We start from the raw sequence: 12,291 nt of genomic DNA on the forward strand, positions 1-12,291 counted from the left end.
GCAGTTGGGGAAACTGAGCCACAAAGAGGTTCTGAACTTACTGAAAGCAACATAGTCATGCAGGTGACTTAAAACCCAGGCATCGCAGTGGGGATAGAAAATGATTGTATAAAAAATGCCCATCTAAAATGCCTTTTTTCCACAAAGCGTTCAGATGTTATCACAGGGGATTTAAATTTAAATGAAGCAGCAACACTGCCATCCATCGCATAAGCTTAAGAGATACCTAAGCCCAACTTCCCACTGGAACTTTTGTGAACTATGCCTCACTGTGGTGCCCCTTAAGACAGTTCTGGTGAGGCCATTCTTCCTTCTTCCTTTTTTTTCTTTTTTTTTTTGAGACAGAGTCTTTTCTCTGTCCCCCAGGCTGGAGTGCAATGATGCGATCTTGGTTCACTGCTACCTCCAACTCCCAGGTTCAAGCAATTCTCTGCCTCAGCCTCCCGAGTAGCTGGGATTACAGGCACACACCACCATGCCCAGCTAATTTTTGTATTTTTAGTAGGGACGGGGTTTCACCATCTTGACTAGGCTGGTCTTGAACTCCTGACCCTGACCTTGTGATTCACCCACCTTGGCCTCCCAAAGTGCTGGGATTACAGGCATGCACCACCATGCCTGGCCAATTGATTTTTCTTTTGACAAGCATTTGCTGGGCATCAACCATGTGCCAAGCACAGTGCTAGGTGCTGGATTCCAAGATAATTACAACTAACAAGTTCTAAGCTCAAAGAGTTCACAGTCTAATGGGAAAAGTGGAGAAATGGACAGCCACACATGCTCTAAAGAAAGGACTCTGCAAGGATATCTCTGCCATTCTCCTCAGAAGCAAGCCTCACCTCTCAATTTAGAACTGGAATCAGTACAATTATTTATATGAGGGGAAATTGCCACAGACTGTCCACATAGAATGCCTTTTGTTCTTTGGCTTCCTCCTTCACTACATCTCTCTTCTCTCTCTCTATTGTTTGGACTTCTTCTTTCTTCTCCCTCTCCCCTCCTCCTCCTCCTCCTCCTTCTTTCTTCTTCTTCTTGTTGAGTTGAAGTCTCACCGGGTCACCCAGGCTGGAGTGCAGTGGCACAATCATGACTCACTGCAGTCTCAACCTCCCAGGCTCAAGTGATTCTCCTGTCAGCCTCCTGAGTAGCTGAGACCACAGGCATGAGCCACCACACACAGCTATTTTTTATTTTTCGTAGAGATACCTTCTTACTATGTTACCCAGGCTAGTCTTCAACTCCTGGGCTCAAGCAATCCTTCCACCATGGCCTCCCAAAGCACTGGGATTACAGGTGTGAGCCATTGTACCCTGCCTGAACTTCTTGTCTACCTTCCCTTTTCCCTCCTAGCCTTTTGCTTTTAGTCACCCACAGACCTTTCCAGGGCATCTCCCAGGCACTTATTCCCTGAGCCTAATGTGTCTTGGGAAACCTTGACACAGACCTGGTCAAGTTCACAACAGGTTATTTTGATTTGTGACATTGGCATTTTCCTGCCTCCTTGTGACCTAAGTGATGAAAAAAACATCTCAAGATGTTCTCTTATTCAAATGTGGCTTCACTGGGGAATGCTAAAATCAAGAATGTTTCAAGGAGCAAGACATCAGAGAGAATACCAGGGATGAGGAAGAGCAAACTCTCAGGGCAAAGTGGTAAGCTCTCTCCTGCTTTCAGCCTCCTAAACACCACTGCCTGCATTAAATCCTCCCTCTTGGGAGGCCGATGTGGGCAGATCAAAAGGTCAGGAGTTTGAGATCAGCTTGGCCAACATGGTGAAACCCCTATTTAATGAAAATCCAAAAAATTAGCTGGGCGTGGTGGCAGGCGCCTGTAATCCCAGCTACTTGGGAGGATGAGGCAGGAGAGTCACTTGAATCCAGGAGGTGGAGGTTGCAGTGAACCGAGATCATGCCACTGCACTCCAGCCTGGGCAACAGAGCGAGACTCAGTCTCAAAATGAATGAATGAATGAATGAATGAATGAACGAACGCACCTCCTCCCCGCCCGCCCACCCCACTTAACAGAGCCCAGATCGTGTTACTGGGAAAAGTGCAGCAGCCAGAGGGAATAGAGAAACTGTTTTGTTTGGAGTTCTGAGAAAGGATACTCAGGAAGGTGATGGTGATAGAGACAGATTGTTCTGTTAATACTGCTTGTTACCCATTAACAAGCCTTCAAAGAAAGCATCTTTATGACCAGAACTTTATCAAGAACTTCGTGCTTCTCTTCCATAAACTTCATTGCCTGTTACGTCACCCCCCAACAAACTTAAAGTACTGTCATTTTCAGATTTCAGTTACTCCTGGGTCTGTAAGTGATATAGTTTCATGCTCTTAGCTCACTGGAAGGCAGTAGAACCAGATGCCTGTTTCTCCTCCTGCTCCTCTGCTCTGGCCCCAAAACAGGAATTTTGCCTTCCTTTGTTTCACCCATTTATCTACCCAGATATCACCCATTGTGCAAAGATCTCTAATGGCTACTCTAGAGGAGAACAAATATGGAGAAGACATGCTCAGTGCTTTCAGGAACCTGAAATCTGTGGAGGAGACACATGTAAAGACAATATGATAAACACAGATACAGAAGAGATTTATAGAACTTGTATTGACTTTTCTCTTTTCCTCATTCACAGTGATACTGTTCTTTAAAAACGGGCCTCCTACATCTGATGATTTTTTTTTTTTTTTTTTTTTTTCAGACAGTCTCACTGCGTTGCCCAGGCTGGAGAACAGTGGTGCGATCTTGGCTCAATGCAACTTCTGCCTCCCAGGTTCAAGTGATTCTCCTGCCTCGACCTCCCAAGTAGCTGGGACTACAAGTGACTGCCACCATGCCTGGCTAATTTTTTTTTTTTTTTTGTATTTTTAGTAGAGACGGGGTTTCACTATGTTGTCCAGGCTGGTCTTGAACTCCTGACCTCATGATCTGCCCACCTCAACCTCCCAAACTGCTGGGATTACAGGCATGAGCCACCTTACCCGGCCAGATGCTTTTTTTCTCCTCTATGAACTCTAGGAAGGCCAAGTTGGTTCTTTAAGGAAAGAGGGTTTGGAGCAGGCCAGGACAGGGAAAAGACATGGGGATCAGGATGGAGACCTCCAATTCCAAGATTTTCAATCAGCAGAAGACATGCTGGAGTCAGAATCAGTCCTGGCTCCATGCTATGCCTTGGGACCAACGGAGACATGTCCAGTCCAGATGACAGCAACAGAGGCAAAGTTTACTTCTCCAGGATTCCTTTGCACAATTTACTGCCCTTTCTTCAAAAGCAGAACAACCAAGAGCATGCCAAAAGTCATGGCACATTCAGCCATTTAAGAATGTCATCATTGGATTAGCTGATCCTGGGTAAAAGATTTAGGAAAGGAGGTGGTGAAGGGTAGGGGTGATGCACAGAGTAAACGATACATTTGGAGACAACATTTTGTTGAGCGCAGTTACAGCGTTCGCACATTACTTTTGAACAAATGATAAATAAGGAAAATACAAGGTAGATTCTCCACCTTTTCAATCAGGTCTGGCAAGGACCAAGTCATTCTAGGTCAAATGGGTAACAGAAGCCTCTGTACAGCTGAGTCCAAAATACAGACCCTAAGATATCCTTCTTTATTTATTTAGTTTTTTTTCAAGACAGAGTCTTGCTCTGTCACCCAGGCTGGAGTGCAGTGGCATGATCTTGGCTCACTGCAACCTCTGCCTCCCAGGTTCAAGTGATTCTCTTGCCTCAGACTCCCAAGAATTTGGGATTACAGGCATGTGCCATCACACCTGGCTAATTTTTGTATTTTTAGTAGAGATGGGTTTTCACCATGTTGGCCAGGCTGAATTTGTTGGCCAAACTCCTGACCTCGTGATTTACTCGCCTCGGCCTCCCAAAGTGCTGGGATTATAGGCATAAGCCACCATGTCCGGCCCATCCTTCCTTATTTAACTAGGGGATCAATCAACCTTCTTTGGGGATGATTGGGAAAAGCTGAAGAGAGATTATATGCTCCACCTGAGCCTTGAAAGATGAATAATTCACAGAGTGCACAAAGTGGGGAAAAAAATTCTAAACAGAAGGATGGAGATGTAGAAGGGGTGGGATGGTGGGACTAAGGGTCTAGAAGCAGACAGAGTGAGAGGGCTAGAAGGATTGCCAGATTTAGAGTCCACATTAATGAACTGTGTGTTGCTAGTGGTGGCATGCTGGGAGGAAGGGAGCTGAAAGAGGGGAGCCCAGCCACAGGACCCCCAGGGACAGGAAGAGTCCAGGGTCTCCGGGGTTTCCCCTGTCCACTAAGGGAGTATTTCTGGGATAAGAGGTTTCCTAGGGAGAGCATAGAAGAATCTGTTCAAATGGAAGTTTGGTAGAAAGTACCCTGGAACCCAGGGTAGCCCAGCAGCAGCTCTGATGGCTTCTGTGGTTCCCCTTCTTTAGGTGGTTCAACCCCTCCCAGCCAGCCCAGGACTATAATTTCCTAAGAGACTCCTCTTGGGAGTCATTTATCTTTTATTACAGTACCACTTGGACAGCACACACCCAGCATAAGAGGAAAATACAAACCCATGCACAGAATAAATTACAAAATTCCTATTTAAAAGTAGATGACAAAAGAAGCTGTGCTACCAGGAGGGCCTCATGGTTCAGTGCCTGGAGAGTCCTGGGGTGTTAGCAGCCCCAAGATTCCAGGATAAGTTGATGATACATTTAGAGCCAAATGCCCCCTTCTGAGCATATTTTAATAAGGTCTGAACTCCTTCATGCAAACATGTGCACACTGATAGATGTACACACAGGCCTCGGGGCAGGGGACAGCCTGGACATGACAGCTGGCTCAGCAACAAGCACAGCAGACCCAGCTGTGCTCTCCCAGTGGCTCTGGTAGTGGCTGAGTTCCTGGCACTCATTCTTCACCAGCTCCCCAGCTCCCTTGGGAGGTGCCAGTGTGCCCTGTGGCAGTGGGGAAGTGGAGGCCCATTTCCCAAGGCGAGGACACAGGTCTATTATTCTGGACTGAGGGAGCACATCTCAGCTTTTTTTACATGAGCCTTGCTTTGTTGTCTCATCTGCCATGCCTTGCCCGCCACTCCCAGAGGAATGAGTGAAGCCATGTGTCCTGGCGAAATCCACCTACTCGAGTCCCAGGAGCTGTGCATTATGTCTCTGTCCAGCAGTGTGATGTTGGGGGAAGTCATCTCATTTCTCTAAGCCTTATAATCCGTTTGTAAAAATGAGAGTCTACTTCACAGGGTTATCAAAAGGAATCACAGAAACAGGATATTGCCACGTAGTGTGCCAGACTCAAGTTAAATGTTCAAATCCTGTTTTCCTTCCTGTCTTCTTGTGCCCCATGCCTTCCTTTTTATTTCCCCACTTGGTTTCCAGGTTTATGTGTCTGTTGGTACTCATGTAACCTCAGTGGAACCAAAAGCACCTCTTAACCAACAGATTCTCCCACACCCTGACAGAAATTGCTGGTGTGTGTCCCCCGGCAGTACAAAACTACACCACTGGGTGAATCAAGAGGATGAGCCACAGGACCAGGGGATAGTGGGGACAGTCAGGAAATCAGATACATCCAAGCCCAGGAGTGAGATCTGGGTAGCCTGTGGGTACATGGAGATCTATCTCAGAGAGGAGGGTGAGGTGCCACAATGGTGAAAAGACACAAGAAACAGTGGTATGGGGGTGACTCTGAGCTGAGTCTGGCCAGAAGCTGGAATCTAGGGAGGTGCTATTCACAACATTCAGTAGAAACAAAATCACTGCTTTCCAGGAGTAGGAGACCCAAGGATGCAGGAGATTTATCTTCCTGGTAGGTCTGTCCACCGAAAGGCCAGTTTGATGGGTCACAGTCTATACCTCAGGTTCTGCAGAAATTTCCCATTTCTTCATCTGTCTGTCCATTCAGCCATCTATCTGAATATATTAAGAGTTTTGTAGAATGCAGGCTGACCTGGACAGAAAATCCTGTGTTCATGCAGCAACTTTTATCCAAGGAGTATCTTTTATAGTCACTCAACTGGAGTCTTTTATAGTAAGGCTGCAAGGTAGTAACAGGACAGGCAATGCCCCTCTTTTTATAGATCAAGAAGTGCCCAAAGTAACACAGTGAGCCTAGCTGAAACATGGTTTGGGCTGGTCAAATGCAGGGCACTAATCTGTTCCCCGAAGACCAGAAATTGGCTCTCTTCCTGTGGACCTTGGTACAGCTTCTCCTGGCCTGACCTCTGTGTCTAGACCAGCTCTGTTGCTTTTCACACTAGTGTGGGTTTCAAGTCATCTTTGAAGTTCACAATAGGGCTGGAGCGGGCCCACAGCTTTCCCCAGGAAGCCAGCCCCCCAGTAGGCTCAGAGTCAGTGTCTGATGTGCAACTGTCACCAGAGTCAGAAGAGCTCTGGAAGCAGATTTCACAGTAGGGCCGGTGGCAGTGGCAGAAGAACTCATCTGAGCTGCTGGACTCAGTGTCAAAGTAGCTGTGTCGAGAAGACAGGGAGGGACAGACTGAGGAGACTGGGGGCCACAGCTGCCACTGCTCAGGCAAGTCAGGTGAGGCTTTGGAGAGGCATGGGGCAGCAGGACTTGGTGCCTGGCCAGAACCAGAAGGCTGCGGAAGAAAGGCTGCTTCACTCCCTCTAGCCCCTTCTGGCTCTGTCTGACTTTGTTTGCTGCCCTCCAGGGTACCTAGACAATCTGAAAGTAGTGAAGGCTTCCTGGAAGAAGGTCTTCGTACTCTGGAATCAGCAGTTTGTGGGGCCAGGCTGGGGCTGTCCCCATTCTCCACATGTATCCTGCTGTGTACCCCAGAAACAGTTCTGTTTGTCCGGTGCCCCACAGATGAGGGTGCAGAGCCAGGAAAGCGTGAGCAGGCCTGCTGAGCTGCCTGCCTTCTCCTCACCATATAAGGGCTGAGGCCCAGCCCCTTGGAGAGGGGCATCTTTTGGGGGCTGAAGGCAGCATTGTTCCTCCAGGGTTGCTGGCGACAAGAGGGGGTAGTGGGGAGGGAAGCCTCAGGGCCCAGGCCCAGATCTTGTAAGACCTCCTGAAGTTTCTCCCTGATCACTGAATTGACCCTTGACTGCCGCTCTAGGGGCTCCTCTGAGTTCTCCAGATGCCTCTGTCTCTGGGGATCTGAGCCTCCTCTGCCTGGTAGGAAACTGTGCGTGGGGGCCATGGGGTCTTGGTCTCCTCTTTCTGGACCCAGCCTTTGCTCAGTCCATGGCTTCTGGCTACAACCTGAGTCTAAACGATCAGAAAAGTCTTTCAAGTCAGATATCTTCTCCTCCTTCCCTAGGGAGGGGCTGATGTCCTTCCCAGGCCCCTCAAGTTTTTGTGCATGTGACGAGGGCCCTGAGGTGCACTGGGAGTCCTGGGCAGCCATGCTGGGATCATTCTGAAAGTCAGAGAGGCATCCTGAAGGCCCCTGAGTAGCTGCCAGGCTGTGGACAGAGGCTATGGCCTGGTCGTCCTTGTTCGGGGAAGAGGCAGGTGGGGCAGCCCCCTCTGGGAGGTCATAGGTGCACTCACCTGACATCAGCCTCATAAGCTTCTCTTTGGCATTGTTTACTTGTTCCTGCAGGCTTTCAATCATGGCATTTTTCTGTAAAATTAAAGCAAAACCATCAACAAAAGATGTCACTGAGGGTTCCACAGTGCCCACCATGGTGGAGAAGGTGTGGCTTTGGAAGAACCTTGGCTTAAATCTCAGTTCTCCCCTCAGGTTCTGAGAAGGTACCTCCCTCCAGTGAAATGGGTTGGTGCATGTAAAGTGCTTAGCACAATAAGTGACATATATGGTGCTCAATAAAGGCCAACTGTGATTTATTGTCATTATCTCGGTCTCCTCCTTACATCCCCACACTGTGAGGCATTACTTATGAAAAGCAAGGAGGCACAGCCTGAGTGCTTGCTGGCCACTGCAGTGCCCTCTCAACTTTCCCAGAACGAAGAGGGTCAGGTCACTCTGCAGGCACAAGCTGAATAATGTTTAGAATGGTCCCACTTGTGGTTTATCACACTTTTGCAAAAATTTAGATTAATGTGAGGCATATCTCCAGGGGATGAACAAATAGGGAAACAAGTATTTTGCTTTACTAAACAGCCTAGAAAATGAGAAGAACAAGGGTAAGTGTGGAGATTCCTGAGACAATCAAATAAGATTGGAGCTGAGAGGGGCCAAAGAGAATCTCAGATTGGTGTTATCACCTCCCTAGGCTGGACCTCTGGTAGTGAGTGGTCAAAGCTACCATGTGGTACTACCAGATGTCGATTTCACCTAAAGCAGGGATTCTCAACCTCTGGGCCATGCACTGGTACTGGTCCATGGACTGTTAGGAACCAGGCTGCACAGCAGGAGGTGAGCAATGGGCAAGGAAGCTTTACCACCTGATCTTCCATCAGATGAGCTGTGGCATTAGATTCTCATAGGAGTGCAAACCCTATTGTGAACTGTACATGCGAGGGGTTTAGGCTGTACACTCCTTATGAGAAGTGAATGCCTGATGATCTGAGGTGGAACAGTTTCATCCCAAAACCATTCCCCTGCCACCGTCTGTGGAAAAAATGTCTTCCAATGAACTGGTCCCTGTTGCCAAAAATTCTGGGGACCACTGACCTAAAGGAGTGCAAGCATCAGAACTACTGAAGAAGCATTAAAAAAATGAAAGGATTGTTGGGCCTAAGCCCTGGCTAGCTTGATTCAGCAGCCCTAGAATGGAGCCCAGGAGATGAAGGAGCCTGGGGCAGTTCTGCTACTGAGCTGCCTACGCACTGCGTGGATGTTAGCTGATAAACAAGCTATGCAGGAGAGGGCTAGCAGGTGAGAGCTGCAGAGGTGTGCCTGCCCTAACTGCAAGACGACGGGGCATGAAGTAGGAGTAGGAGCATTGGTGGTAGGTTACAGGGAGCGACTGCAGCCCAGACATCTTTCTGTGGTGCAGCAGCTAATTCTCTAAGCTCAGACTATGGGTCCACCTCTGGAAACTTCTGACCCTCAAAGGCAGAGCAGGGATGAGATCTTCAAAGGGAACGGCTGGACTTGGGGCAGATGACATGGGTTGAGGGCTCTGGGAAGGCAATAATGTAAGCAAATGTTCTAGAAAGTGCTTGTCTGAACACCAAAATGCTGCCCCTTTGTTACTATCATCTTTAGAAGCTGGGGATGAGCATTTGGACCTCCATTTATTATGCCCTAGAAACAAAAGGATGTTCCCTGTGTTAAGATAACTAATACAAATTGCCTAGTTATACCAGTCCACAACTGCTAATGAGGACTATTAGTTATGGAGTGAGCCTCTATAACTAGTAGTCTCATATGGAGTGAGATGTGGTTTCATCTCAGGTTTACATGGGAGAGTTGCCTAGAAATGCTCCTTTAAGGGAGCAGTAGCTTAAGTAAAATAGTCCAATATTCTGACCAGCAACCCTCCAAACAGATCCACTGCTTCCCTTGTAGAAGTGGGAAGGTGATTTTTCTGATAGTTGGTATTGCCAGTTTCACCCTGGTTGAGTCTACTCTATCAGAAGAAAGACCAGGGCCAGTGAGTAACTGCTGAGTAAAGTGTAAGGGACTTTCAGGTGAGCACATACATGCCTGTCCTCTCTCCCTTCCTTCCACCTGCAGAGTGGTAAGGTCTGGGTGTTGCTGGGTGCATGCAGATGACTCAAGGACTTGCCAGGGGCAGAATGGATGAGTAACAGGAAAACACTCAGGTGTTTGTGATACTGGGCTGTGCCAGGTATCTCTCTGAGGATCTCATGAGGGGACCTCAACTCTCTTCCTCCTCCACTAGCCTCTCCTCCCGAAGCCCATCATGCACATTCTCATGTTGGCTTCTGAAGGCCTTTATAGCCCCACAGAGCTAGGAAGGGACCATCTGCTGATGGCAACTACTCCTGTGGGTGAAATCTGAGTGCTACCTTTTTATGCCTTACCCATAAACTCCTTTGAGTATAGAAAGATAATATAAACATGGAGTTGGGAAGAATATTCTTCTCCCAGCAAGCCAAACATCTGAAGCTGGCTGGTGACAGATTTAGAAATGTCAACCTAAACAGAAAATTTCCTTCTTCCAGAAAAAGAAGTGAGACTCTGTTTTTACCATGGCTGCATACTAATTAGAGGTGTGGTGTGAGGCACTGCCATTATGAGACTGAAATCTGACCTACCATGGCAACTGCACTTCAATGAGCTTTTAATTATTATTTTTGACACATTGAGGGAAGCAAAACATCCACCTGCCCACCTGCATGTTTCACAGGGTGTAAGCCATAAGGAGACATGGAATCAGTCTCTTGTTTCTATGGTTCAGGGAAGAAACGTAATAGGTGTGTTCACTTGGCTGCAGAGTGTACAAGGAAGGCACTTCAGCCTTGTGGGAGGTTCTATCTGCTGGCCTTCTCTTAGACAGGGAAGTCAGTCAGTGATAGATGCTACCCCAAACAGCTTCTAGGGGACCCCTGGCTATAGGGGCAAGAGGGGAAAGTGTGAGAAGATGGGCTGCCCAGACCATGGGAAAGTAAGAGGAAGGCCTTAGTGGGGGAGCGGGGCCTGCACAGAAGATTACTGCATACCATGAGCCAGAATCAGGGTCTGTGCATATGTCAAGGCAGGAGAGATAATCCTGTTTATCTAATAGGCAGTGCTGGAGCTGAGGATGCAGATGCTGGACCCTCTTGACACCTGCCATGGGGCCCTAGGACTGGCTCCTAGTTCTCACGTCTGTTCTGGGAAAGACATTCCAGGTGTAGCATGAACTGGGGAGGCCAGCTTCTTAACACTTGTATGTCTGTGCCCATTGAGGGGCTTCCTCTGCAGACTCAAGGCATCTTTTTGAACATAGCAGATTGAATCCCTGCATGGGAAATGGGTAGCATGGCAGAAGTACAAACAGCACGTTGCAAATTACCATAAGGCTAAAGAGTCAGTCCACTTGGTTGTTCCAGCATCAGCTGACTGTGAATGAAAACCATCCTGGCTGTTCTAGCCAAGTTTCTGGCCTTCTGTGCAGCCAGGACTTCACAGAGTGTTAAAGGCAATATTACTTCCTTGCCAGGTGGAAAGAAATCTGGCTTTGAAATACTAAATAGTAAAGAAATGGAGAGGTGTTACTCTGATGGACAAAAAAGGTTCAGAACCATAGGGGGGCATGAACAGTGGGTGCCTAGGCATGCTGAATTCTTTCATCTGTTGTGTTTTTTAGGTCCTCATCACACTATCCTCTCATCAGGGACTATTAATACCTAGGCAGCAGTCCTATTACAAAAAAGCCCAGTTTCCTAAATAACACCTACTGAAATAGATTCTAAACTGAAAAAAAATATGCAATGTAATTCAGTTAGTGTCAAAATACTGACTAATTCCCTTGGGCCCTGTGCCTTCTTCCTGAGTCAATGAAGCCCTCAAGCTTTTCCACGTGCTTTCTTCAAGCCTACACCACACTGCCCAAGTCTGGGAGAGGGGCCAACTCTGGCTCAAATACAGAAGACAAAAGCCTAGGGGGCTGCCTGGTTCTCCCTTGGCACCACCATCCCATTCAGAAGCCCTTATTTAGTCCCCGACCCCATCTGTAGACATGCCTGGACTTTCTGCGATGATGGGCTGATTAAGATCTGTAGCCAGTACCTGGAAAAGGCAGTAAGGACCTCATGAGATCTTGGAGATTAAGACACTACTCTATGTAAAAAGAGAAAATGAGGCCAGGCATGGTGGCTCATGTCTGTAATTCCAATACTCTGGGAGGTCAGGGCAGGTGGATCACTTGAGGTCAGAAGTTTGAGACGAGCCTAGGCAACATGGTAAAACCCCATCTCTACTAAAAATACAAAAATTAGCCAAGCGTGGTGGTGTGTGCCCATAGTCCAGCTACTTGGGAGGCTGAGGCATGAAAATTGCTTGAACCTGGGAGGTGGAGGTTTCAGTGAGCTGAGATGGCACCAGTGAACTCTAGCCTGGGAAACAGAGAGAGATCTCATCTCGGAAAAAAAAAAAAAAAAAAAAAAAAAAAAAAAAAAAAAAAAAAAAAAAAAAAAAAAAAAAAAAAAAAAGAAAGAAAAAGAAAAGAGAAAATGTATCACACAGAAGCTAGTGTCCACTACATTTCAAGGCCTTTATGATATTGTTCCCTCTGCTTGGAATACTTTTCCCTGTACTCTTTGTCTGGCTAATTTGTACTTAACCTTTAGCTCTCAGCAAAATGAGTCTTTTCTGACTGCCCTAAATTAGGTTTTCTTGCCCTTTTTACACATTAGTCTGTCTTACCATTCTGATTTTTCTTTCATAATTCTTTTTTTTTTTTTTTTTTTTTT

The 12,291-nt window shown here is 47.2% G+C and overlaps 1 protein-coding gene across 1 annotated transcript in view; it reads right to left on the reverse strand.

Moving 5' to 3' along the window:
* Positions 1–4,705: 4,705 nt before the first annotated feature.
* The window catches only part of GPR156 (G protein-coupled receptor 156), a 75,559-nt gene continuing 67,973 nt past the window's right edge, over positions 4,706–12,291 (reverse strand). The window contains exon 9 of the mRNA XM_017513522.2: positions 4,706–7,585. Coding sequence (XP_017369011.1) covers positions 6,242–7,585 — 1,344 coding nt within the window. The 3' untranslated portion in view covers positions 4,706–6,241. The remainder of the gene's footprint in view (positions 7,586–12,291) is intronic.

This window comes from Cebus imitator, unplaced genomic scaffold, assembly GCF_001604975.1.
Source record: "Cebus imitator isolate Cc_AM_T3 unplaced genomic scaffold, Cebus_imitator-1.0 Scaffold494, whole genome shotgun sequence".
Lineage (NCBI taxonomy): Eukaryota > Metazoa > Chordata > Mammalia > Primates > Cebidae > Cebus > Cebus imitator.